Consider the following 26,293-nt stretch of genomic DNA (forward strand, 5'->3'; position numbering starts at 1 on the left):
TGGGTAAACTTCTCTTTGTTAAATATTTTATGGCCCACAAGTGTCTCATTGTGTTCCAGTCCCTAATTTGAACCACTAAACAGGCCTAAATTAAGCTTAGCCCAGAATAGCACCAGATTGGCAATCTAGGACAATTAGAACATTCTGAGAGTTAGCACACTTCCTCCAAATGAATCACTGGTGCAACCACTTAGTGTTTCTTTTGATGAAGTAGAAATTAAACCACAAAGGAAAGTGAACATTGAACTAATCAGTCATCTATAAATGTGCCCATTAGCTAATGATATGGTGGATACATAACCTGTTATTGTGGGTGAAAACCTATGATAAGTAACATGCCTCCAAAATACCTATGATTGGGACACATCATATTCCAGTAATAAGTATTTAAAGATGGTATACTGTACTTGATGGGCGATTTAAGGAATTTTCAAGCATGATTTTGACCCTGTGTGATTTTTGCCTTAGTTACTACTCACTTCAGAACTTAATCCCCACAAAAGATGTTCTCTACTGAATTTATTTCAACTTAAGTAGCTACCAAGTGTCTTAGAATTCTAAAGGAAAAAGATGCCTTTAGTTAACAACCTGGGGATGATCGTTAAGTGAAGAACCAGATTTGAATCAGTTCTGCTTATGGCATAAAAGGGCTGGAGAGGGAAGGGAAGGGGTGGGGGTGTGTGTGACATTGTTGCAATAGAATCTTGCTGTTCCATAGCATAAATATCACAGGCTTGGCTTCTGGGAGAGCATCAATCCCAGGCCCTTTCAGCTAATTTTATGGCCTGAGTGAATTTCATTAGGGACTTTAATAAATTGCCACATTAATGATTTCTAAACTGATATAAGTAAGGAAATGTGTCGAACCAGGCAAAAGCAATTAGTGAGCTGCGTTGACATCTGGCTTCCCTCTTCCAGAAAGAGTTCTTCCTTAAGTTCAGCTTGGGGCTTGTTAAATATTAAAAGATTGGGAAGATCCAATGAAACCTAGCCAGAATGAAAATAATTAAAAGTCTCATCTCTGAGTAGTAACACTGGGTTTACATCAGTAGTTTCAGCCCTAAATGTCACATCTGTTACTAGCTGTTTTGACCTTGGCCAAGGTATCTGACCTCTCTAAGCCTCAGTTTCCATCTGTAAAATGAAGGGATGGATGACTAAATGATTTCTAAATGATGTAGTCCTATAATAATAATTTTATATAAACCTCGTTAATGGTATATTATAATAGCTAATATGAAATGCCTCAAGGTTTGAAAAGTGCTTTATAAATATTAGCTCATTTGTTCATTCGATTGAAACATATTTTTATGGGTTATAATAATTTGTATTCCTTTTAGTCATCCAGATCAACATAAAAGTCTCTCCATTTGTATGTGTTTGGGAGGGGGAGGCAATCTGTCTTATGAGTTCCTAAGCATGAAGAATGACAGCATTCTACTACATTTAAAATATATTTTCATTAACGATATTAACTCTTTTCTCAATCTTGAATATGTTTGGGGTTTTTTTTGGGGGGGGGGGCAGGGCAACGAGGGTTAAGTGCCTTGCCCAGGATCACACAGCTAGTGAGTGTCAAGTGTCTGAGGCCGGATTTGAACTCAGGTACTCCTGACTACAGGGCTGGTGCTCTATCTACTGCACCACCTAGCTGCCCCTGAATGTATTAACCTATTCTTATATCTATATCCATGCATCTTCAACATATCATATATAAAAATAATGTGTCACATAAATAATATGTACAATATATATAATGAGTTGGGTTATATATGTGTGTGAATCTATAATATAGGCACATTTCATTAAGTTGTATGCCCAGGGAAATTAATTTTTAAAGGCAAGCATCTATTGAATGCTTAATCATAAAGTACATTATTTATATTCATTAAGTTAAATAAATTAAATCTAAATTAAATTTTTAAAAAAACAATTAACAACTAATTAGTGCAATATAAGATGTATCCTCTTTTCCTGCTTCCCATCACCTTTTAAAATCGCCCCCCAGCCCCTATGGCCAGTCAGTAACTGTATCTCACCCTTGGAGTTACTCTTTCTCCTGTGACATAGGAGGATTCACTTTTGCCACTGCTTGCAGCCACCACCAGTGGGAAGGCATATCACGAGTTAACATAAGCTTCCTATGTTGTTTCTACAGCATCTATATTGCACACTTCAGCTCTTATTATATAATAAAAAACCCAAATGTTAAAATTAAGAGAACATACTGTAAGATTAAAGTAAAACTAAAAACCACTTTTTTTAGATAGGGTGTGCCTGAGCATGCCTGACATACCCTGTGCACACACTCTTGTATGATTATATATACCTGTGTGTGTAGTTCAACAAGCATTTATTAAATGCCTAATAAAGGTTCTCTGTGTGTATTCTACTTTCTCTCCATACTATTTCACAAACATACTTCTGGCCAGAAGGGTTGCCAGCTTCTTCCCTGAAATTTGTATTTTCCCCTGCACAGGAAAAATATTCAAAGTATTATGTGAGATTGAACGAGGGAGAAATGATTTCTAATTCAGGGCATCAAAGAAGGCATTATGGAAGGAGTGGTACCTGAGCTTTCCTTAAAGAAAGGGAAGAATTTTCACTGGCAGAAATGGGGTGGGGGAGGTGAGAGGCTGTTACATTCCTGAGGATGGGGGGGATGTTGTGAGCCAAGGCAGGCTACCACACACTGAGATGAGAGCTGTGAAAGCCCTTTGAGGTCTCAGAACACAGTTGTCACCTGAGTGGTATTTCTTCAGAAAGCAAACAAGCAGGGATACCAAGACTTGTTTGAACCTCCTCACCTTATCCCCCTCCAAGTCCCTGATGTTGGATAAAGTTTCTTTGGGCAGCATTATTTCCTAATACACTTCCCTGACCACACCCACACGTCCATTTATTGTCTACTGCCTAAGGTCTAACCTACCTTTTCAGTCTTATTTCATTTTATTCCTATTCATGTATTGTGAGGCCTAGCCAGATTGGATTACTGGCTCTTCACCAGTTTAATTCTTCCCTTTCTTATCTTTGTGCTCTTGTGTGCATGGTCCCTAGCACCTGCAATAGACAACCCTCTTCCAATACATAGTCACACCTCTGCCTGTTAAGCCTTCCCTTTTTTCCAAGGCCCAGCTCAGTTGCCAAGTCTTCCATAATGATGTTCCTAAATCCTTTTCTGTCTTGAGTCTCTTAGAGCCTTTTGTTCAGACCTCTCCCATTCATTTATATTCTTTTTTGTATTATACTTATCTGTGCATGTTTTATTTCTCCTACAAGATTGTGTGTTTCTTGACAGCTGGGATTATATCTTGCTTCATCACTGTATTTCACATAGTATCTAGCTCACCTATGCATGGAGCAAACATAATGTTTTCCTGAATTTATTGAACGGAATATGGCACTTCCAAATGAATAAGCTTGCACATGCCATTAATCAGAGGTTTTCTGTGCTGTTCAGTAAATTTGAGAGAATAAGATGTTAAAGAAGCAACTGGGATAGTTTTGATTATTTTTCTTCTCGCAGAAAGTTACAGTGGCACCTAGGCCTCTGGGTGCTTTGAAATTCTTTCCTTTGAATCTCCAAATGTAATATTTAAAATGCTATATTTGGGGCATAGAACAAAGGAAATGGATCCAGATAATGTAATTTTCTCCTTTTAAGAGTTTGGGGTACAATAGTGAAGGCCATCAGATATATAGTATATGCTTAGCAGTATATGGGGAGAAGTTTAACCAAGAAGAGAGAAATGTCTCTCTCTAAAAGGAGGAAGAATCAGCCTAAAGCAATACAACACAACAAACATTTATTAAACACCTACTATATGCAAAGCACTGTCTAGGCAGCTAGATAGCTTACTGGGTAGAGCTCTAAGCCTGGAGTCGGGAAGACTCATCTTTCTGAGTTCTAATCTGGCCTCAGCCACTTACCAGCTGTTGACCCTGGCCAAGTCACTTAACCCTGTTTGCCTTAATCCAGTGGTAAACTGCTCCAGTATCTCTGCCAAGAAAACCCCAAGGATAGCTTTAGTGTGCTATGGTCCATGGAATCACAGTCAGATACAACTGAACAATAAACAATTACAGTGGGGATGGGGAAGAGAAGATGCTAAGATAAGATATTGGTGGTCACTGACTTTGTGGAACTTGCAGAATAGCAGGGGAACATGGGCCAAACACAGATAAATCAAACATATAGTATGTGAGCAGGAATTTGTTTTGCTTGGCTACACCTATCTTTCACAAGAGTTTCTTCACCTCCCACCCCACCCCCTCCATCCCCCAGTGAGAGAAGAGATGGGAGAGAAAGAAAATAAATTTTTGTTCATTGGAAAAAATTAATTAAAATTTTAAAATATTACATGAGTGAATACGAGATCTCTATATGTTAAATGGAATATGAGGTCAAGGGGGAAGAAAGCTACAGATTGGGGAAAATCAGGGAAGGTTTTCTGGCAGACATAGGTTTTGGGTTAGGTGGTTTAAGAATGGGTAGGACAACAAAGAGGAAGAGGGTGGCCCTTGCAGGAATATGCACAACAACATTAGAAAACAATTGTAGGGGGGGCTAAGTGGGGCAGTGGATAAACCACCGGCCCTGGATTCAAGAGTACCTGAGTTCAAATCCAGCCTCAGACACTTGACACTTACTAGCTGTGTGACCATGGGCAAGTCACTTAACCCCCATTGCCCTGCAAAAAAAAAAAAAAAAAGAAAACAATTGTAATTATAAGCTGTGCTCAGATATGTGCCATTACATACAACATAAGTATATTGCACAGGAATGTGAATGAGTGGATTATGTTGAGGATGATGGTATACCTCAAAATGCAGGAACCCCAAATGCTGCTGCTAAATTCATTTCTTCTTGCTCTGAGCAAAGCTATACCCTGAAGTCTGTGCCAGAATGGAGACCCTGACATCACCTATGACCTTTTATTGTATGTCCTTGAATAAGTCATCTAGCTTCTACTTTTTTTTTTTAGCTTCTTTCATTTTACATACCTTTCTGTCTCAGGTGAGTATTTTGCGAGTCAAATTAGAGAAGAACTGTGAAAGCTCTTTGAACTTTTGAAAAGAAAAGGGAGAAAAAATTCCAGTCAAGGTAGCACTATTAATATTAGTTGCTTTTTTTTTTGGATTTGTCTCTAGCCCCACCGCTAACCATGTCCTGCTGGACATGTCCCTCCTTTGACTCCTTGGGAAGATGTCCCCTGGCTTCAGAGAGCAGCTGGACTACTCGATCTGAGGACACTAGTAGCCCAAGTATTGGCCCATCATATACAGACATGCAGGCTCTTGATGCTGAGGAGCAGACAAGTGGTGGGGCCTCGGGAGCTGATTCTGCTGGTAAGATAAACCAATGGGAAAAACCATTTCTGACCAGCTTCCATGTCTCTCTGACTCTTTTCCTAAAACTCTCTTATCCAGTTTGGTTCATGGTACTCGTCAGAATATCTCTTTCCAAGGCAGCATAAAAATCACAATAAGGACACAGGTTTCATTGGATTCACCAGAAGTTTAATATCAGGAAACATTTGAGATGACTAAGTGGCACAGTGGATATTTAGTGTTGGATTTAGAATCAGGAAGACCTGAGTTAAAATCCTGCCTTGGACACTAGCAGTGTCATCCTGGGTAAGTCACTTAGCCTCAGTTTACTCATAAGATAATAATAATAATACCCTACCTTATGGTATTATTGTGAGGATCAAATGAGATAAATATACATACGAAGTGTTTTGTTGTAAACCTTAATGAATGATATAAGTGCTAGCTATTATCGTTATTTTATGGATATTATGATGCGGCATTTGCGGATTTTGTTCAGCATCAGCCCTTTTCCCCTGTCCATTTATTTTTCTCTCTATATACCTATGAACTGTGAGCAGTATGTACAAGGCTAAATCTTTCATCCTTCTCTGCCTCCCACACATCTCTTCTGCCCGCAGAGCTCCGTTGACATAGAATAAAGCTCAGTTTAGGAAAGAGACACACAGCATGTGGAACAAGAAATTGCTTCCATTCTACTGCTCTTTTTCCTGTTATCATCTAAATATTCTTCATATCATTCTGTGCATTCCTGTGACCTCTAATGCTAAATTAGGTAGTAGAATAGACAGTGATGTTTACTTTTCCTGGCTGGTGGAATACTGGTAAGTAGACAAGCATTTCTCGACTGTTTTTTTATGTTTGGCATCTTTGGTGCATGTACTTTGATGATGTACTGGATTGAGGTCAAGGGGGAAAGGGTATATAAAAGAAATGGTGTATTCCCTTTCATTGGTTTCTTTAGTTCAAAAGATATTTTCCTTGCTGATTTTTAGTGCCACTGATGATTTCTATGTAGAGGATGTTGTTTGTTTCTCCTTATCAGATTTAAGGGGTTTTGGATAGTCCACTTCTGGAGTATTTAGGCAATTTTCAGAGGCACATTGCTACTCTTGGGTTTCCAGAGGAAAAGCAGGTGACTTTACCATCACAAGGATCTTCAACTAATTAATCAAGATTGACTGGTTAGTCTTCCAGATGACCTGGTCATATATGGAGATAACACTTTGTCCTTCCTATGATTCATCAGAATTTCTGATGTGGAGAGAGCCTTCTCCTTTCGTCATTCAAAGCATTGAGGAGGGGACAGAATAGGGGAGGGGGTGGTGTACATCCACTGAGATTCTCTTTAGCTTCAGCACCTCTTCTGTGCCTCCTCCCTGATTCACTGTGTCAGTGCTCCTCCATAGGCCCATTCCTTTCCCAAAGGGAATCTTTTCCCTTCAGGAAAGTGAAAAGTAGATTTCCCCATTGAAAATGTTTGTCTGGTCTATGCCATACTTTGGAGGATCCCTATACCTTGTTTTTATGACATCATTACTTTAAAAATCTAGGTATGACATCCAGAAAAATGAACTGTGTATTCTGAATGCAGATTGAACCAAATGGTTCCTACTTTTGTTTTTGTTTTTGTTTTTACTTTTGAGGATTTTCCCTTTTGTTTTGATTCTTCTTTCACAATATGACTAATGTAGAAATATGTTTAATGTGATTGTGTATATATATATATATATATATATATATATATATATATATATATATAACCTATATCAGATTGCTTTCTGTCTTGGGGAGGGGAGAGGGAAGGGAGGGAGGGAGAAAAATTTGCAACTAAAAATCTTATGAAAACAAATGTTGAAAACTATCTTTACATGTCACTGGAAAATAATACAATACTTTTGTGATTCAACAAAGAAAGTTAAAAAAAAAATCTAGGTATGGAGGAGCTTTAGTATGTAATGATAGCTCAGAAATGTCTCATCTGCCATAGACATGATTAATGTATCTCTCTGAAAGTTAAAAATTCTAGTGCCTCCATTTCTCTAATCCATATGAATATATTTTTCTGACCAACTTGAATAAAAATAACTCATTATGATCTGGTCCTGCTCTAGAAATAAGGAAGGGACCAGGTGATTGAAATTAATTGACAGCTAAGCTCATCCACTTTAACAATGCAGCAACAGAGAAATTAGGCAAGAGTGTTGAAAGTTTTCTTCCACTTTAAGCAGAAGACAGCTACATGAATCAGAACAATAGTCTAGATAGCACCTGTTAACAGACAGTTACATTTGCAGAAATGAGCTTTAATATTTATAAAAATGAGACACAAGTTTTGGGAGGGTGGAACTGCTACAAGAGCTGATCATGAGCTTTCAGGGACTCACTGGGGAAAAAGACTGCCTCAGAAAGAGTTTTGGTTTGTTTTTGTTTTTTTTTCCCTGCAAGCAGAACTATGAGTCATTGTTTTAAGGATGCAGTTGTATTAATGCAGTAAGAGTCTTCTTAAATGTAAGGAAATACAGATTAAGTGCTGAGGTGTTTTACTTTACTGAATATAAATTATACTGTTGGTCAGGGAAATCGGCTTGCAAAATGATGTTCTTCTCCAGAAGGGTGGTTCTTTAGGAGACAAGATCAAGCTACTCAGAGCTGGAAGAAACTATGTGTGCTTCAAGTAGGTTTTACATATTCTCCTACATTTAACCCAGACCTCCGAAGAAGGGACTTTATGGAAGATGTGTTGCTATATGCAGAAGTAGGAACAAAGCTGATAAAAACCATTTAGGCTTTTTATTTGCAGATATAGTCATTTCCTTATGTCAATCACCTTTCCAGATGAACACTTAAAAGGAAAAAAAAAGGAAAAAATGAAGTAAAGAAATAATAAAAAAGTTCATTTCTTTATCCTTTAGACCAAGACAAAGGTTGAGAATTTTGAGCATAGATAGATCTTTCTCATTAAGCATTGGATGTGTGCATAGTGATATTAGCACCCTTGGTCAAAATCTCATGTAGTGTCAGGGACAATATTCTCATCTAGAAATTGTAAGCTATTTAGGCTAAAGTTGACATATAATTAGTGACATAATCTATAAAATTAGATATCTAAATATACTTTTTTTTTTGGTGAGGCAATTGGGGTTAAGTGACTTGCCCAGGGTCACACAGCTAGTAAGTGTTAAGTGTCTGAGGCTGGATTTGAACTCAGGTCCTCCTGAAACCAAGGCTGGTGCTCCATCTACTGTGCCACCTAGCTGCCCCCCTTAAATATACTTCTTTTTTTTTTTTTGTGGGGCAATGGGGGTTAAGTGACTTACTCAGGGTCATACAGCCAGTAAGTGTCAAGTGTCTGAGGCCGGATTTGAACTCAGGTACTCCTGAATCCAGGGCCGGTGCTTTATCCACTGTGCCACCTAGTTGCCCCCTTAAATATACTTCTAATGAAATATTATTCCTTGCCAACCTACTCTGCTTATCATCTTTAGGTGAAATAATAGCTGCCGTTGTAGTGTTGAGGTTATAAGGTAGTGAAATTAGTGGATATAAACCATATTAAACATCATGTAGTAGTAGCCAAAGTATTAAGTATCCTATTTTTTTTTTTTAAAGCTTTACTGCTTGAATCAGGACCTAGTTTCACATCTTGCCTCAGCCACTTACTATGTCTGTGACCTCAGAAAAGTCATTTAACCTCTTTGGGCCTCAGTTTTCTCATCTATGAGATCAGAGAATTGAACCAGATGGCCTTTGAGGTCCCTTTTCACTCTAGACCCATGATTCTCAGGGGAGGGAGGGAGACATTAGGTAAATACAAAAACAAATCAAGTCAATTCAAATCAATAAACCTTTATTAAATACATACTATATGCCAGGTACTGAGAGCTATACAAAGGAAGTTTAAAAATCCACCCATTCTCTCCCCTCTAGGAGTTCACATTTTGATTGGAGAGATAACATGTAAATAACTAGGCACATATAAGATAAATACACTGTAGAAGAAAGTAATTTGAAAGGGAAGGTCATTAGCAACTGAGGGGACCAGGAAAAGCCTCCTATATAGTATAGGCTTTGAGCTGAGTCTTGAAGGAAACCATGTATGTCATGTGAAATATTGGGGGGACTAGCCCTTTTCTGTGCAGATTATTGGGGAGCCAGGCTGGGGTTTCTAAGATATTGCTACTTACAAATTAGAGGCTATTGCACCAGTTTAGGCAGCAAGCGTTTGTTATTAATTTGACCACGTGTCTGAAAAACTTCTCTACTAGCAACACACCCAGCATGGAGTCGCAGGAAGGGGGGCTGGGGAGAGCCAACCCTGGGTAAGAGAAGTGTGTAAGAGAGGCAAGAAGGGCAAGAGAGTGAGCAACCCTTGTGTCTCCAGGGATTTTTATCTTCTCTCAGGTAGGGGCAGGTCACCACACATTGATATAAGCTAATTGGCTAGCTAGCATCATTAAACTCCATTGATTAACATGACTTGGGGGGTGGTCCATATTAAAATAAGCTGTACCTTGCTGACGTCAGGGTCTAGTGAAAGACAGACCCTCTGAGGGGAAAGGCTTTTAGATAGGTAAGGTTTTTAATCTCTACCAACTTTGTCTGATTTCCATTTGTATTGACTCTGGGCTGGCTTTGAAAGAGATCAAGTAAGGTTCCTGAGCTAAGCCCTTGAGTCAGGGGTTCCCCCAAAACACCATTATTAATAATTATTTTCTCACATATGGAAACTAAAAGATGGAGGTGAATTTAAGATGTGATATAATGTAATGTGAATGTAAGATGCCTTCTAGGAATGGGGGATAGTCAGTGCAAAAGATGGGAGATAGAGTATTTGTTCAAGGAACTGCAAGTAGGCTAGAGAAGCTGGATAATAGAATTTGTGGAAGTGAGTAAGGGATAAGACAACTTAGGACAGAGGCTTGGGGAATATCACAGAGGATGTGACACAGATGAAGAACCAGCACTAGAGACTGAAGAGTGTTTGGATAGATGGCGGAAGAACTAGGAGAGAGCAATGTCACAAAAACCTAGGGAGGAAAGAGTATCCAGGAGGAGAAGGTGATCAAGAGTGTCAAAAGCTGGAGAGAAGCCTAAGATTTATTTTTTTTGTTTTGTTTTGCGGGGCAGTGAGGGTTAAGGGACTTGCCCAGTGTCACACAGCTAGTAAGTGTCAAGTGTCTGAGGCTGGATTTGAACTCAAGTCCTCCTGAATCTAAGGCCGGTGCTTTATCCACCATGCCACCTAGCTGCCCCCAAAGCTTAAGATTTAAAAGAAAAAAAGGCCATTGAATTTGGCAAGTAAGAAGCCATTGGTAATTTGGAGAAGGATGTTTCAGTTGAATGATGAGATCAGAAACCAGATTGCAGAGGGTTTAGAAGAGAATGAGAAGGGGCAGCTAGATGGTGCAGTGGGTAGAGCACCGGCCCTGGAGTCAGGAGTACTTGAGTTCAAATCCGGCCTCAGACACTTAACACTTACTAGCTGTGTGACCCTGGGCAAGTCACTTAACCCCAATTGCCTCACTTAAATAAAAAAATTAAAAAAAAAAAAAAGAAGAGAATGAGAGGAGAGCAAGTGGAGACATTAATTGTATACGTTGTTTTCTCAATAAGTTTAGCCATGAAGAGGTAGAAAGATAGAGAATGATAGCCAGTCAGAATGGCAAGATCAGTTGAAGGTTTGTTTTTTGTTTTGTTTTTAAGGATGGAGTTATTTTATCTTGAGAGCCTTGAGGTTCTAAGACATAAAGGCATTGAGGAAAGTGGTTTTTGGTGTTGTGTCTCTCTTGTCAGCTCTCCATAAGCTCAAATTTCTTCTCTGTATGAGTTTGTAGTAGAGGTGGAAAAGGTGAGAAAAACAATACAGAGTTTGATAGGCACAATGGAATTTCAGCTTCAGTTATTAGACTAAATAACCATCTCTTTCCCTCAGCAACACAGCAAGCTCTGGATAATAGCCATGGACAGATGCTATTCAATTCACCTTAGACCTTCGAAGTCCTGGAGAGCAGGGCAAAGCCCTCATTTGTGTTGAAAATGTTGTGGCGCTTGAACCCCCTGCCTGTTGACCTTGGCTCCTGTTCTGTAATGTATTGCTCACAGCCTCCAGCTTTTGTCGTCATAAACAGGAGTTCAGCTGGGGATTTAGCAATCAGCGGAAGGCAATTCTGTCTGGTCACATAATTGTAAATGGAAACTCTCTGTATTCTACCTACACTTTTCTCTCATTTTTCCTCCATGGGGATAATTAGGGGAAGGAAAACAAATCAATTTTCTCACCTTGGTTTAATCACATGATGTGAAGCAGGCTAAGGATTGTAGCCTAGTATATGCATTCATGGGTTCAGTTATGTACTTGGATTTGGTTCATTGTCAAAGGAAATGTCAGTAGAATCAAGGTTAGGTCAGAGTATCCTTCCATTCCAGCCATCTTTTCCTCTTCCTCTCTTCTCTGAAAAACATTTCTAGTTTTGAGAAAGCTGAGAAGCCCTATCCTCAATGGAAAGAATTAATTCTTCAATTCAACATAATTTCAAATTAGAAGCTAATGTGAAAGAGAGAGTGGAAGGAATCTTGCCTTTGAAATTGTTTCCAACAAGGGAATCACTCAGGTTTCTGAAGCAAAACAAGCTCCTATTAGTGATACTTTTCTTTGACTTTTAAAATAATTCAGCCATTGCATGTGATAATTGTGTGTGTGCACTGAAGGCATTACTGTGGTATGCAGAATGTGAAGACTGGAGGGAGCAAAAGTCAGAGAGATGCATCTTTACCCAAAACATTTCTGTCTCATGGAAATGAGTAGACATTAGTATAGTATTTCTTACCTTATAGCCATAGGACTTAAATCCAGAACAATGATGTGGGTATCAAAGTGAAGGCAAGGGGTCTGGTGGAATTGGGCATCTAAAGAAAATTAAAAGCATAATAGATCCAGGAAGGAGGGTAGAGGTGGGAGGAATTGGTCCAAAGCATCAGGATGCATATTCAAGGCAGTACAAAGAAATAGTTCTTGGGGGGCAGCTAGGTGGCGCAGTGGATAAAGCACCGGCCCTGGATTCAGGAGGACCTGAGTTCAAATTCGACCTTGCACACTTGACACTTACTAGCTGTGTGACCCTGGGCAAGTCATTTAACCCCCATTGCCCTGAAAAAAAAGAAAAAAAGAAAAGAAATAGTTCTTGGCCTTTTCATCCGAGTGCTTGCAATCAAATAGACAGTCACCTAATTCTTAGGTGATTCTTAGGCTCAAGGCATTTAGAAGTCAACAGATTCTAAGGAAGTCACTTTAGAAGATACCTAGTAGTTCAACTTTTCACCCCCCAACAAAGATGCACTTCATAGAGGTTGGATAATTATCTGCTTGAACACCTGCAATCACTGGGCACTTACTCTCTTCTAATGCAACCCATTATAGTTTTGAAGAGTTCTGATTCTTAGAAAGTTGTTCCCTATGTTGAAATACAATTGACCTCTATTAGTCCTAACTCTGCCCTCTGGAGCAACATAAAATAAGTCTAATCCATATTGTTATTGTCTTCATGTGTCTAAAATACTGTCATGCATGAGTTCCAGTGTTCTGCAACCAGTGGACAAGACCCCCAAGTTCTGGGTTAATAAAGACTTGGGTCATTTTTGGGGGCTGTCCCCCTAAATTATCACTGATTCATTTCACGTCCTGCTAGGGCTACTTGTGGGAACCTTAAAGTGCAGGTCATGGTTAGGTCTTCACAGATGCAAATAAAAAGGTCCCTGGTTCATGCATGCCTCTCCTCTCCTACCCAGAATGCAGAAAAACACAAAGAACTCTCAATCGCTCATAACTAGTCAATACAATTTTCCATCCCTTTTCATTAGTCCTACCTTCACCCCGGGAACCTATATAGCCCTTCAGCTACACTACACTAAAGGAAAAAAAAAACCTCTCCTCTGATGGGCACTATCTGAATGGTAGTAGTAGTAGAGAGCAAAGTTCAGGTTTTGCTCCTCCATATCTTGACCTTGCTGCTCCTCCAAGGGGCCTTTCACTAAAGCCTCTGTCCAGGAAGTCTGAAGAAATCTTCAGAAAGCTTGTATTTCACAACCACCTGAAGGGTTCAGTTAATCCTGCCACTAAGTCTGTTCTTTCCTTCTCCATAGCTGTCCTTTCTCAGACTGACAGGATATACTATTAAGTCTCCACAGCTTGGTCCAGGAACTTGAAGGCAGGAAGTCTTGCCACTTTACTACTATCCCAGATTCTTGCCCTCTCTTGGGCCAAAAATGGCCTGCCACCAGATATCTGGTCAACATATCTGGGGGTGAGGGCATAAATGGTTCCAGGGGGCTGTGATAAACTTACCCACTAACTGCTCCCCCTACCTAAGTTTTCTGTCAGGTCTCAGCTGTCTGTGGATGTCTGATTTAGCTACTCTGCCAGGTCTGTCTGCTTCCTTTTATAAGCCAAATACAAAGAGATGACTAAGTTCCATAGTAGCTTAGGCCAATCCAATTATCCCCAATTCTGAGACTTAATTGCTCATCCTCTGTGAGGTGTGAATGGGTGGACAATTATCCAGGCCCTGGAGATTTTGGTTTAGAAGGTATAATCAAGGCTTTAGCAGATAATGAAGACTCCCAAACAATGACCTCATCCCTCTCTCCCTTACCAAATTAATTCTTTTATGCTTCTCTTCTTAACTATTCCCAAGTTCCTTTAGTTGATTTTCAGGTAATAATGTTTGTAGATCATTCACTGTCCTTTTCACTCTCCTGGACATTACCCAGTTTGTGAAGGTTCCTTTTGACATTGGGAGTTGTCTGACTGGAGCATTACCTCTCTTGATCTCATTACTGTACTTCTGTTAATACAGCCTAAGATTGCATTAGATTTTTAGTAGCCATGTCACATTGTGGGCTTATATTGAATTAAAACTTTTTTCACATGATTTGCTGCCAAGGTATATCTCTCCCATTCAGAGTTCATGCAGGTGCCAACACACACACACACACACACACACACACACACACACACACACACCAACTGCATCAAAAGCAAAAGAAGAAAACCCGTTCAAAATCTAGGCTTCATTGGTCCCTGTTAAATTTAATCTGAATTATTTAAACTGAGAATATATCTAGTCAATGCCAGATAGCAAGTCACCCCCTACCCCCAAATTGCAGTGATGACAGAGAATAGATTAAAAGGGCTAGGTGAGATTATAGTAAGGAAAGATCCTTTCCTACTGGGGGAAATCAAGGAAGACTTCCTAGAGGAGGTGATATTTGAGATACACTTTGAAGCATAAATCAGATTTCAAGAGATAAAATAATGTGGGGCTGGGGATTCTAGGTATAGTAAATGGCATGAACAAGGGCTGGAGAGCAGGTAAGTACTGGGCATATACAAGGGACAGTGAGTGGGTCCAGTTTGGTTGAAATATAATAAATGTGGGGTAAGAATGAAATAAGTTAGGAGTAGCATGACAAAAGGGGCAGAAAGGTAGGTAGGGCCTGGGATGCCAGGCTTAGACATCTGAACTTGGTCTTATTTTATGTTATTTTATTTTTGCGGGGCAATGAGGGTTAAGTGACTTGCCCAGGGTCACACAGCTAGTAAGTGTCAAGTATCTGAGGTCAGATTTAAACTTAGGTCCTCCTGAATCCAGGGCCAGTGCTTTATCCACTATGCTGCCCCCTGAACTTCATCTTAATGTACTCTCATTGACCAATGGTGATCACTTTTTTTCTTTAATTTAAGTGGTCAGCAACCATGTATTTAAAGAGGTAGCATGTCTTCAGAAATAGAGTAGTAGGCTTGGATTCAGGAATATCTATATGTCAATCCTTACTCTGAAATATTCTAGTTATGTAGTGATGTGACCATATAATGAGGTTAGTTATAACTGTGCTACCAACTCCAAGTTTTGTTGTAAGGTAATATCTGTAAGCATCTTGCATGCCTTCAAGTGCTGTGTAAAAAGTTAATAATTTTATTATTTTCATGTTTTCAAGAATCTTGATGATCAATTCCTGGTAGGCTTCACAGCTAGCTAGGTCTAGAACTGTCTCCTAATCTCCAGTGATTTTTTTCCCACCACATTACTGATATAACAACTGTAGTTGGGTGTGCTCACGCATAAAATGTGAACATCGATTTATAGTTCTTTCAAGGGAAAGTTGTGGCACAGCATTAAAATCAAGAGTACTAACAAACCAGACAGAGTCTGTTGCTATTCTGTGTTTTCTTTGTTAAGTAGCCAAGTGTTTCTTTCTGTAGAATTAGTTAGGTCTTTGAGGGAAAGGTTTTTTTTCATGCTCCACCAAATACCCTTGAACTGTATTTTAAACATTCTGGGTTTAGCAAAACCGAATCCATGTTTTGCCAAACCTACATGTATTTCAAGGCAAATTTAGACCATGTGTTTTTGTTTATACTTCCCTCATCAAAACAGTGTCTTGCCAGAGTAGTAGGATATCCTCTAAGCTTTGACTTACTTTTTCTCAGAAATAAGTGTTTTTGCTTTATGGTGAGTAGATCAGACTTAAGCTCTCAGAATTCAAGCTAGCTTAGAACCATAAGGGGTTCCTAATTAACACCATTCACCATTTAAAGTGAATCAAATGTCTTAAACTCAACATGCTCCTTACTGTAGAAAGCAATGGCTACCCTTCCAGGCCCTAAGGCTTACAACCTAGGTGCCATTCTTGACTCTTTGCTCTCTCTCATTCTCCATGTACAATCTGTTGCCAAGACCTGTCAATTTCATCTTTGTAACATCTCTCCAACACAGCCCCTTCTTTTCTCTGACACTGCTACTTTTCTGGTGTAAGCCCTTATCATCTGCCACCTGGACTATTATAATAACTTATTGGTTGATCTGACTGCCTTAAGTCTCTCTCTACTCCAAAACATCCACCATTCACCCACTAAAGTGATTTTTCTAAAGCATAGGTTTTATCATGGCAATGCTCAGTAATCTTCAGTGACTTCCTGTCACCTTCAGGATCAAATACAAAATACTGTTTGGCTTTCAGAGCCCTTCATGACCTGGCCTTCTCCCCTTTCCTGTCTTCTTTCACCTCTCACCCCCATGTACTCTTTGATCCAGTGATACTGAGTTCTTTGCAGTTCCACACACAAGATACTCCATCTCTCCACAATAGGCATTTTCTCTGGCTTCTCTTCCCCAACCCCCATGCCTAGAATATTCTCCTGCCTCTTCTTCTCCTCCTGGCTTCCCTGAAGTCTCAACTAAAATCCCATTTTCTACAGAAAGCCTTTTCTATCCCTTCTTAATTATATCCATATATTTGCATGTTGTCTCCCACATTAGATTGTGAACTTCTTGAGGTTAAGGAGTGACTTTTTTGCATCCTGTATCCTTAGCACTTAGTATGGTGCCTGGCATGTAATAAGTATTTAATAAATATTTGTTGACTGACTGTTAATTGAAACCATCAGCCTTTTTGTAGATTCTTGCAGGATTTGTTTAGAAATTGAAATAGAAATTGGAAAACCTGAGTTCTAGACCCAACCCTGCCACTTTTTAGCTGTATAATACCGACCTAGTTACTAAATGTAAATACCTCGGTTTCTTTATCTATAAAGTGGAAATGATTCATCCATTCCTACTTTAAAGAATTGTTGTAAAAGTTGAATGAAATAAAATGTATGTGAAAGTACTTTGAATATAGAAAAATATATAAATGTAAGGTTTTTATTACCTTGATCTCCTCTGTGTTTTGCTTGGAGATACCTTGGATTCCTTTCCTTTTCTCTTTCCCTTTATTTTCCCCTTCCTTTTTTCTTTTTCCTTTCTTTTTTTGCAGTGGTCTTCAGGTGAAGGCCTATATGGACTTTTTATTCTTCCTTATAGGTTTGCCCTACAACTTTTCAGTGTCACCAGGTGAGCAATTGTTATGGCTCTGATATTAATGGATCTGGTGATTAGGCTTTCCTAGACTCCTATGAATGAAATTAAGAGATAACTCAAGAAAAAAATGTTATCCAAACTTATCCAATCCAGTAAAAATGTATTAAGCATCTACTGTATGACAGACTCTGTGCTAAGTGCTGGGGATACAATTAACATAAAGAAAGACAGCTTCTCCCTCCAAGGAGATTATAATCTAATGGGAGAAATAGCACACAAAAGTAGGCAAGAAAATGGGGGGGGGGGGAACAGACCAGGAGGTATTCGGCATGGGAGCATCTTGTTCCATGGAGCTGAAACCAGGCACAGGAGCAATTATAGAATGGAGTCTAATGTTTATTATTTAAGTTTATTTTAAATTTAATATTTATATAAATATAAACTGTATAGCTAATTGATCTAGGAATCACAAAGTCTTTGAGTTAGAGGGAAATTTGGGAAGTCTTCCCTGATTTTCTCTAGTTAGAATTTATTTTTCCTTCCTTTGACTTCCCTTGGGGTATTATAAATAAATGTTATTATTTATTATAAGTAAATGTAGCTGGCCCTTTTAAAACAGTCTCTCAAATATGACAAAATTGAAGAAATAGAGATTTTGCCACACTTCTTTTTATACCATCTTATTCCTTTGTGTGTTTCTTTGGGACTCAGATTGTAATGCAAATTTCCACCTAGGTAGTCATTCATTGGTGACTTTGAAAGTTTGTATGACCACATTAATCTGGGTGGGGCAAATGCTCCTTGGAAATGTTTCTTGCCATTGACAGTTAGGGTCTTTAAGTTTCTTTCCCACTGTAACACTGTTTGGGAATTAAGCTTGACGGTTAACAAAAAATGGTTGGAAATTCATCATCCTCAGGTAAAGCTACTTGACTATTATCCATGGTCCTACATAATCTTAAAAGTTACTTTACTTTCTCCTCCCCTCTCCCCCAGTTTCCTTAACACATTGTATGTGTACTTATTGAAATAGAATCTCAGGATTCAAAAGGAGATCAAATATATGTAACCATAGTGTAAATAGGTCTTATTCTTTGGGTTTCCATTGTTAACTAGTTACTTATATTTATTTTTCTCTCTCTGAATGTTTAGATCATGCTTTAAAGGTGTTTCAGATTAGAATCTTGGGTTCTTTTCATTTGGATTAGTATCTCACAACCCAACAAGAACTCTTTGATTGAATCACATTTCAACAGAACTTTGATCCATTATTTATGCAATTGTCTTCTTGCTTTTCTTTACATAAAGTTATCTTAATGTTTCCCAGTTGTTTCAAAGAGAAGAACTGTATCACTTGTTATCTCAGTTTTTCTGTGTCTTTGAAAGAGGCTGTACGTATCATTTAACCATCCGGGGCTCATTGAAATGGTTGGAGGGGTGGCAAAATTGGGAGTGCAAGTGTTAAACTTAAAAAAAAATGATTATTGGGGCAGCTAGGTGGCACAGTGGCTAGATCACTGGCCCTGGATTCAGGAGGACCTGAGTTCAAATCTGGCCTCAGACACTTAACAGTCACTAGCTGTGTGACCCTAGGCAAGTCACTTAACCCCAATTGCCTCACCAAAAAAAAAATTATCATTGTATAATTTTCAGTTGCAGACAATTATTTCTATGCTACAAACTTTTTAACTACCTGTTAAACAGCTAGTAGCACTTACACAAAGTTGCTAGGATCATAAGATTCTAAATTGCCACAACTTTTGACCTCTTACATCTGAATTCTTTTCTCCACTCTCAAAATCACCACCCTAGTTCAGGTCATCATCATTTATCATCTGGACTTACAATAGCCACCTACTTGCTTTCCTTGCCTCATCTCACCCATCCTTATACCAATCCATCCTCCACATAGTTGCCAAAGTGATTTCCTTAAATGTCCTTCTCTTCTTAATTCAAGATACAGCTCAAGCATCATCATCTACATGAAGCCTTTCTTGTAGCCCAGTGGAGAGACTGCTAGACTTAGAGTCAAAACCTGAGTTCAAATCCAGTCTCAGAAACTTAATAGCTATGTGACCTTGGTAAATCATTTAAACCCTGTATGCCCCAGTTTTATTATCTGTAAAATGGAGATATAATAGCACCTACCTCCCAGGGTTGTTGTGAGGACAAAGTTAGATAATATATGCAAAGTGCTTCGCAAACTTTAAAGTGCTATATAAATGTTAGCTGTTATCCCCACACTGAATTCTAGCGTTCTCTCCAGCTACTTTCTATTTAACTATCTTACATTTATTTTGTATTTATTTAGCATATACATGTGTGCATGTTTCCATAGAATCTAAACTCCTAGAATGGATGAAAGGACAAGCATTTGGGGGGGGGCGCTATGGGGGTTAAGTGACTTGCCCAGGGTCACACAGCTAGTAAGTGTCAAGTGTCAGAGGTCAGATTTGAACTCGGGTACTCCTGAATCCAGGGCTTGTGCTTTATCCACTGCGCCACCTAGCTTCCCCTAGGGACAAGCATTTTTAAGTGCACTCTGATAAGGGTTGAGAAAAGAAATGGAAAAGTGTGACAGTCTCTTAAACTCAAAAATGTCACTCTCTAAATGAGGGAGATAGCAAATATAAGAGTTTAGCAGCAATGCTGTGGAAAAGCCAGGAATTCCTAAAGGTGTGGCAGAAGGATTGATGTCAAGATCCCAAAGGTCCTTAGACACTTTAGCAGGTCATATGGTAGTGCCCTATGGTCTGGAGGGTATAGCATAGGGCAGATGGTAAAGCCTAGAGGTCCTCCATCTTACAGGAAGGATTTTAGTTGGTGATTTTCTTTTTATCCAAGTTATATGAGCATCTACATCTGTTCTACAGGATGGTTAATCCATAAAGGCTTCTCCATTGTTAATGGAAAGGGTAGATTGGTCCTGAAGGTCCAAGTAAAAAGGAGATTCTGAGTTTCCTCCTGTAGAGGTAGAAATAGGAGAAGTGATCATTGTCTAACAGGAGAAGAAAGGGGGAAAGGGATATTGACAGAAAAATTGAAGAAAAGCACCTTTGAGAATTGGTATTGTTTCTTTGTCTGTGTATCCTCATCACCTGGTATAGTGCCCAGCACATAGTAGACCCTTATTAAATAAATGCTTATTGATAGATTGACTTCAGGGATCATCCACTCCCACCTTCCTATTTTGTGTACCTTACATATAATAACTAGAAGACTTGGTATTCAGACACTAAGCACATGATTCCAAATACAGTATTCTTGCTAGAACATCATGCTATTTAAAAAATAATAAATATTTTTATTTAAAGTTTTGAGTTCCAAATTTTATCCCTCACTCTTTCCTCTCCCCTCTCCTCTCTCTGAGGTGATAAACAATCAGATATAGGCTATATATGTAAAATTATGTAAAATATTTCCACATTAGTCATTTTGTACAAAAAATCTCAAATAGAAAAAAATGAAAGAAAGTGAAAAACAGCATGCTTCAGTCTGTGTTCAATCAACATCATTTCTTTCTCTGGAACTGGATAGTATGCTTCATCATTAGTTCTTTGGAATCGTCTTGGATCATTGTATTGCTGAGAATAGCTAAGTCATTCACAGTTCTTCATCAAACAATATTGCTGTCACTGTGCACAACATTCTCCTGTTTCTGTTCACCTCACTATACATCAGTTCATGTAAGTCTTTCCAGGCCTTTCTAAAATCATCTTGCTTGTCATTTATTACAGCACAACCATTACAATCATATACTACAGCTTGTTCAGCCATTCCCCAGTTGATGGGCATCCTTTTGATTTCCAATTCTTGGGCATCACAAAAAGAGCTGCTGTACATATTTTTGTTCAAATAGGTCTTTTTCTCTTTTGGGGAATGTCTTTGGGATATAAGCCTAGCAGTGCTATTGCTACATCAAAGGGTATGCACAATACCATGCTATTTTGAAAGATCTCTCTAGAACTACATCTATATTGAATGACCAAACCTGAAGATAGCAATAGCCCTACTTGAGAATTTTCCATAATATCAGAAAGGGTCTAAGTTTGATTATCTGAATTACAAGCCTTTGGTTCTTCTTCATTCAGATAGGAAGTCATGCTTCAAAAATACCTAGTCATCTAATGATAGCCTAGAAAAAATTTCTGCCCATACTTTTTTCTTAATATTTTAAATTTATATAGCTCACAATATACTCATCATATTCTTTTGGGAAAGGTACAGCCTCCATCTTTAAGTAGATTCCTCATGGGCATTAGAAAAGATGCTTCCTAACCCATTTCAGTACCAATATGTTGGACACAATAACAATGTAGTTGACCTCAAAGTGAATTAGGAATGAAAATCTCTTGCTCAGGTTCTCGTCCTAGATTTGAATCATAGCTCTGATACTTAATATCTGCGGGACTTTGGAAAAGTCATTCTTTCTGGATCTCAATTTCCTCATTTATGAAATGACAAAGCTCGAATAGGTGACCACTGTGATTTTTTGTGGGTGTAAATTTCTGATCCTGTGACTCTCATCAAAGAAGCCAGGCATCAGAAAAAAAAAACAACACCATAAATGAGACTATTTCTTACCTAATTTTGTATGAGCTCCTCTGCTTAGCACAGTATTCTGCATGCAAAATGCATTTAAACATTTGTTGAACTGGGAAAAGATGTTAGTTGTGTTTTCAGATAGTAAGATGTAACCTGAGATACACCATAATAATTTGGATTCAAAATAGAACTGGCAGAGAATCTGTGGAAAGAGAAATATTATTCTAATTAATTTGGCGTGGTTGTGGATATTTCTTAAAACCATGGAATCCTATAATTTAATGTTAGTAGAGTTCTGAGGAGCTATCTACTTTCCTTTTTTTTTAATCATAAAAGCATTTTATTATTTTCCAGTGACATGTAAAAATAGTTTTCAACATTTGTTTTCATAATATTTTTAGTTCCAAGTTTTTCTCCTTTCCTTCCTTCCCTCCCCCCTCCCCAAGAAATAAGCAATCTGATATAGGTTATATATATACAATCACATTGAACATATTTCTGCATTAGTCATATTGTGAAAGAAGAATCAGAACACAAGGGGAAAACCTCGAAAAAGAGGAAAAAAACGACAAAAAAGTAGAAACAGTATGGTTCAATCTGCATTCAGAATCCACAGTTCTTTTTTCTGGATGTGGAGAACATTTTCAATCATGAGTTCTTTGGAACTGTCTTGGGTCATTGCACTGTTGAGAAGAGCCAAGTCTATCACAGTTGATCATCATACAATGTTGCTGTTACTGTGTACAATATTCTCCTGGATTGGAGCTATCTACTTTCAACCCCTTCGTTTTACATGTTGGGGAAAATGAAGCCCAGAGAAATAGATTTGCCCCAGGTGTCAGACTGCTTAGTTGCAGATCTAAGATCTAATCTGACTCCCATTCCAGTGCTTCTTAGATTGCTGATTCCTTACATGAGGCAGGATCATAAATTTAGGGCTATGCTAGAAGAGACCATCTAGTCCAACCACCTCATTTTGAAAATGAAGAAACTTGAGGCCACAGGTATTAAGCAACTTGCCTGATGTCATATAAGTAAGTAGTAAGTGAGAGACCCAGAATTTGAACCCATTATTTGGAAATAATTCTCCTTGTACAGCTCCTAGTATGAGCAACTACCATACTTATGGTAATTAGTCAGTGCTTTTTGGTCATCATCATCCTGTTCTTAATTTTTTATTCTTTATATTAGAGGTTTTCTCCTACCACCTTAACCTTTCCTTAAGTTTATCCCTTTCTTCCATGTTTAAATTGTCATGGAAGAGATCTTTGCTAACTTTCATGAAAACAGATCTTCTTTAAATGTAGGAGTTAGTGCTTCTTGGTGATACCAGATGGAGAGGAGAATTTTGTATAATTTGACCTCCATGTTCCTGGAGTACTTGAAGAATTGGATCATACAATAAAAAAACACAAGAAACAAAAGAAGTTGATTTGCCAGAATTCCCTTGAAGTCTTACCCTATAGCTTACTCTATAGTCAGTCACGTTCAACAAGCATTTATTAAGTGCTTACTCTGTGCCATGCATAGTGCTAAGCTCTGGGATGTAAAGAAAGGCAGAAACTCAAATTGAATGGAGACAACCTGCAAATATGTGTGTGTGTGTGTGTGTGTGTGTGTGTGTATATATATATATATATATATATATATATACATACATACATACATACATATCTTAGATGGAAAATAACCTTGGAGGGAAGGCACATGCACTTCCTGGAGAAGGTGGAATTCAAGCTGAGTCTGGAAGCAAGGCAGGAAAGCTAGTAGTTCAGGTAAGGGGAGGAGACCCTCACCCTGGCTTTTGATGTACTCTAGCACTGTGGCCTAGATGTCTATGGGGAATCAGAATTGCTATAGAAAATGTTTCCTGGACCTGAAACCTTCAGTTATTATCCACCAATTTTTTACTTTTGCCTACGTAAATTTAGGTCTCTGGAAAGGTTATCAGTTGCTTGCTTCAGAGACAGAAAGCAGAAAATTACAGATGGGGAGGAAATAAAAAGCCTGTCATACTTCATGAATCTCATAGTTATATTTTTTGGTGCTCCACTGAATGGATACTGGGAATTACTTACCCATCTTCCAATCCTAACCTGGGTTTCATGGGTTTTCCCCCAGTAATGCCTAATGCATTGTTCCAAACAAGAGGTTCCTCAATAAGTGTTTGTGCACTACTTATTCAAATAATGCCATTCAGTGCCTCTAAGGTATGAATATATGAGAGCTCAATTCTACTCAATGCTACTCAAGTTTGAGATAATATTGATGAAGGTGTGTACGTGAATACATGTCTGAATTTTACCACTGAGGTTTGCTGATGGTTACTTACTATGCTCAGAGGTTCTTCAGTAAAATTTAAATTAAACTATGGTGTGACTGGAAAAAAAATTCTGGGTCAGGTTTGTGAAAAAAATGTGTAATTCTAATATATTGTTAAGGAACCTAAGGCTATCAATATATCAAGGACTTATAATTTTGTTGGTGCAGGAACTAGGCTTAGAACAACTCGCGTATAATTTAGTCTTATCCTGAGACCCAAAGATGTGAGTTGAGTCTATATGACATATGTCTAATAATTCTCTCTCCATTTTTTTTTTGTGGGGCAGTGAGGGTTAAGTGACTTGCCCAAGGTCACACAGCTGGTATGTGTCAAGTGTCTGAGGCCATATTTGAACTCAGGTCCTCCTGAATCCAGGGCCAGTGCTCTATCCACTGTACCACCTAGCTGCCCTGCCCCCACAATAATTCTCAAAGGTGAAATTTTAAGCCAGGTCTTCTTTACACTCCTAGAAACCTTCCCACTGTACCATACTGCTTCTCAAAGTGCAGAAGACAGACTGAAACAACCATTTTAAATTGACCATATAGATTTAATTGACCATAATATTTTGGAGATGCTTCTAGAAGATAATTCAGGCTTTTAAAGTTAAAGAACATATATTTTACATATATTCCACAAATATTTTTGTATTAATGCTATTTTGTACTGTGTTAGGCACTATATAATTTTTTTAAAAGGAAAATAGACAAAGGGAGGTAAAGATAGACACATTTCTCTTGGATTCCTCATAATTAATTAGTATCCCAAACTAGACATGAGATCATAGTTCATCCAGTGACATTCTTCAGATTTTTTTTGTCTGTCCCAGTGAGCATTTATAATTCTGTTTTCCTATCACATACGCAAAGTATGGAAGTGTTTACATTCTGCTGAAAAGGAGCAAGCAGTGGTACTGCATTTTCTTTGTGTTAGCCATCCTGCATCTGTATGGTAAATCTATCTAAAGCTAGTGGAGGAGAAGATGATGACAGATAGGGGTCCTCTGAGACATAGGAACTAATAGGAAAGCATAGCTAGGGAAGAAATTGAAGGTATGTCAGGGATAGGACAAAGATAATGTGATAGGCATGGAAGTTCTTATTCATGGAACTATCCAATACTGTAGCTCAGGTTTCCTTGAAATCCCTTCTGGTTTCTCTCATGAACCTCCCAGGTGTTATGATCTCTATTTTGAAAAATATAGTAATTACTCGCATTTATATAGTTCCATAGTAGCAGCAATGAATCAGTATAATAGAGTTATACTGGATTTGGAGTTAGGGAGAGTTGGATTTGAGTCCACCCTAAGACATTTACTAGTGGTCCTGAGAATCAAAACACATAATGTATGGAATGTGCTTGGCAAATCTTTAAGTGTTATGTAAATGGGACATATTACTGCTACTGTTGCTTCAACTACTGAAAGTATCCTATAGGGCTGGAGGGTGATGGGACAGAGAACCAAACCCATTTTCAAATTGTTGTTTGGGGATCTAAATTTAAAATTTTATGAGTAAGGTAGGTCTTGTCTTCTTAAAAAGCCCTGTCTTCTGGGGAAAGGCTTTATCTTTTTACTTGAGGATTCTAGCTTCTTTCAATATGTACATTTTAAATTAACCCTTAGCATCTCAGTTCTGTGCCAGAGGAAAAAAAAAGAAATAGGAGGAGATGAGAACAACTAAATCTAGATGTTATGTTAGGAAGTTGTTGAATTTTACATCCCTAGCTAGATACTGCTTTTTAGCTGTGTTTCATACACTTTATAATTTAGTACTGTCTCCAATGAAAGGCTTACCTAGCATTCTTTGTTAGATTGCCTTTGTCTAAGAGATTTTTATAACGAATTAGAATCTAGAGAGGAAAATTTCCTGAGAGGTTGGGAGATGATATGCCAGAAGTTTTGTTCTCATGAATCCATTCTCTTCCTCTATGGGATTGGGTTGTTTGTACAGAATTGGTTGCCTTAAGCAACACATTGCTAATATGAGCCAATAGTGTTTCCCTAGAGAGGCACCATTTTCCTCTTCTTCATTTGATTCTTTGTAACCACAGAGGATATTAGGATCTTGGGCATTTAGCTTTCCTGGAATGAAATATTTTGAGATTTTATTTCATTGTAAATCCTTTCCAGAGATCAATCAACTATACCAACAATTGCTGAAGCATCTCCTTCCTTTATAAATACTCTGATATGAGAGAAAGGGAAGGTACTAAGGAAAAATACTCTTGTTGGACT

At 38.3% G+C, this 26,293-nt stretch overlaps 1 protein-coding gene across 2 annotated transcripts in view; it reads left to right on the forward strand.

The window, feature by feature from the left end:
* The window catches only part of STON2 (stonin 2), a 194,908-nt gene that overhangs the window by 67,478 nt on the left and 101,137 nt on the right, over positions 1 to 26,293 (forward strand). For both annotated transcript variants that reach the window (XM_043988490.1, XM_043988489.1), the window contains one exon: positions 5,152 to 5,349. In XM_043988490.1, coding sequence (XP_043844425.1) covers positions 5,152 to 5,349 — 198 coding nt within the window. The remainder of the gene's footprint in view (positions 1 to 5,151; positions 5,350 to 26,293) is intronic.

Source organism: Dromiciops gliroides, chromosome 2 (genome assembly GCF_019393635.1).
Source record: "Dromiciops gliroides isolate mDroGli1 chromosome 2, mDroGli1.pri, whole genome shotgun sequence".
NCBI classification, from domain to species: Eukaryota; Metazoa; Chordata; class Mammalia; order Microbiotheria; family Microbiotheriidae; genus Dromiciops; species Dromiciops gliroides.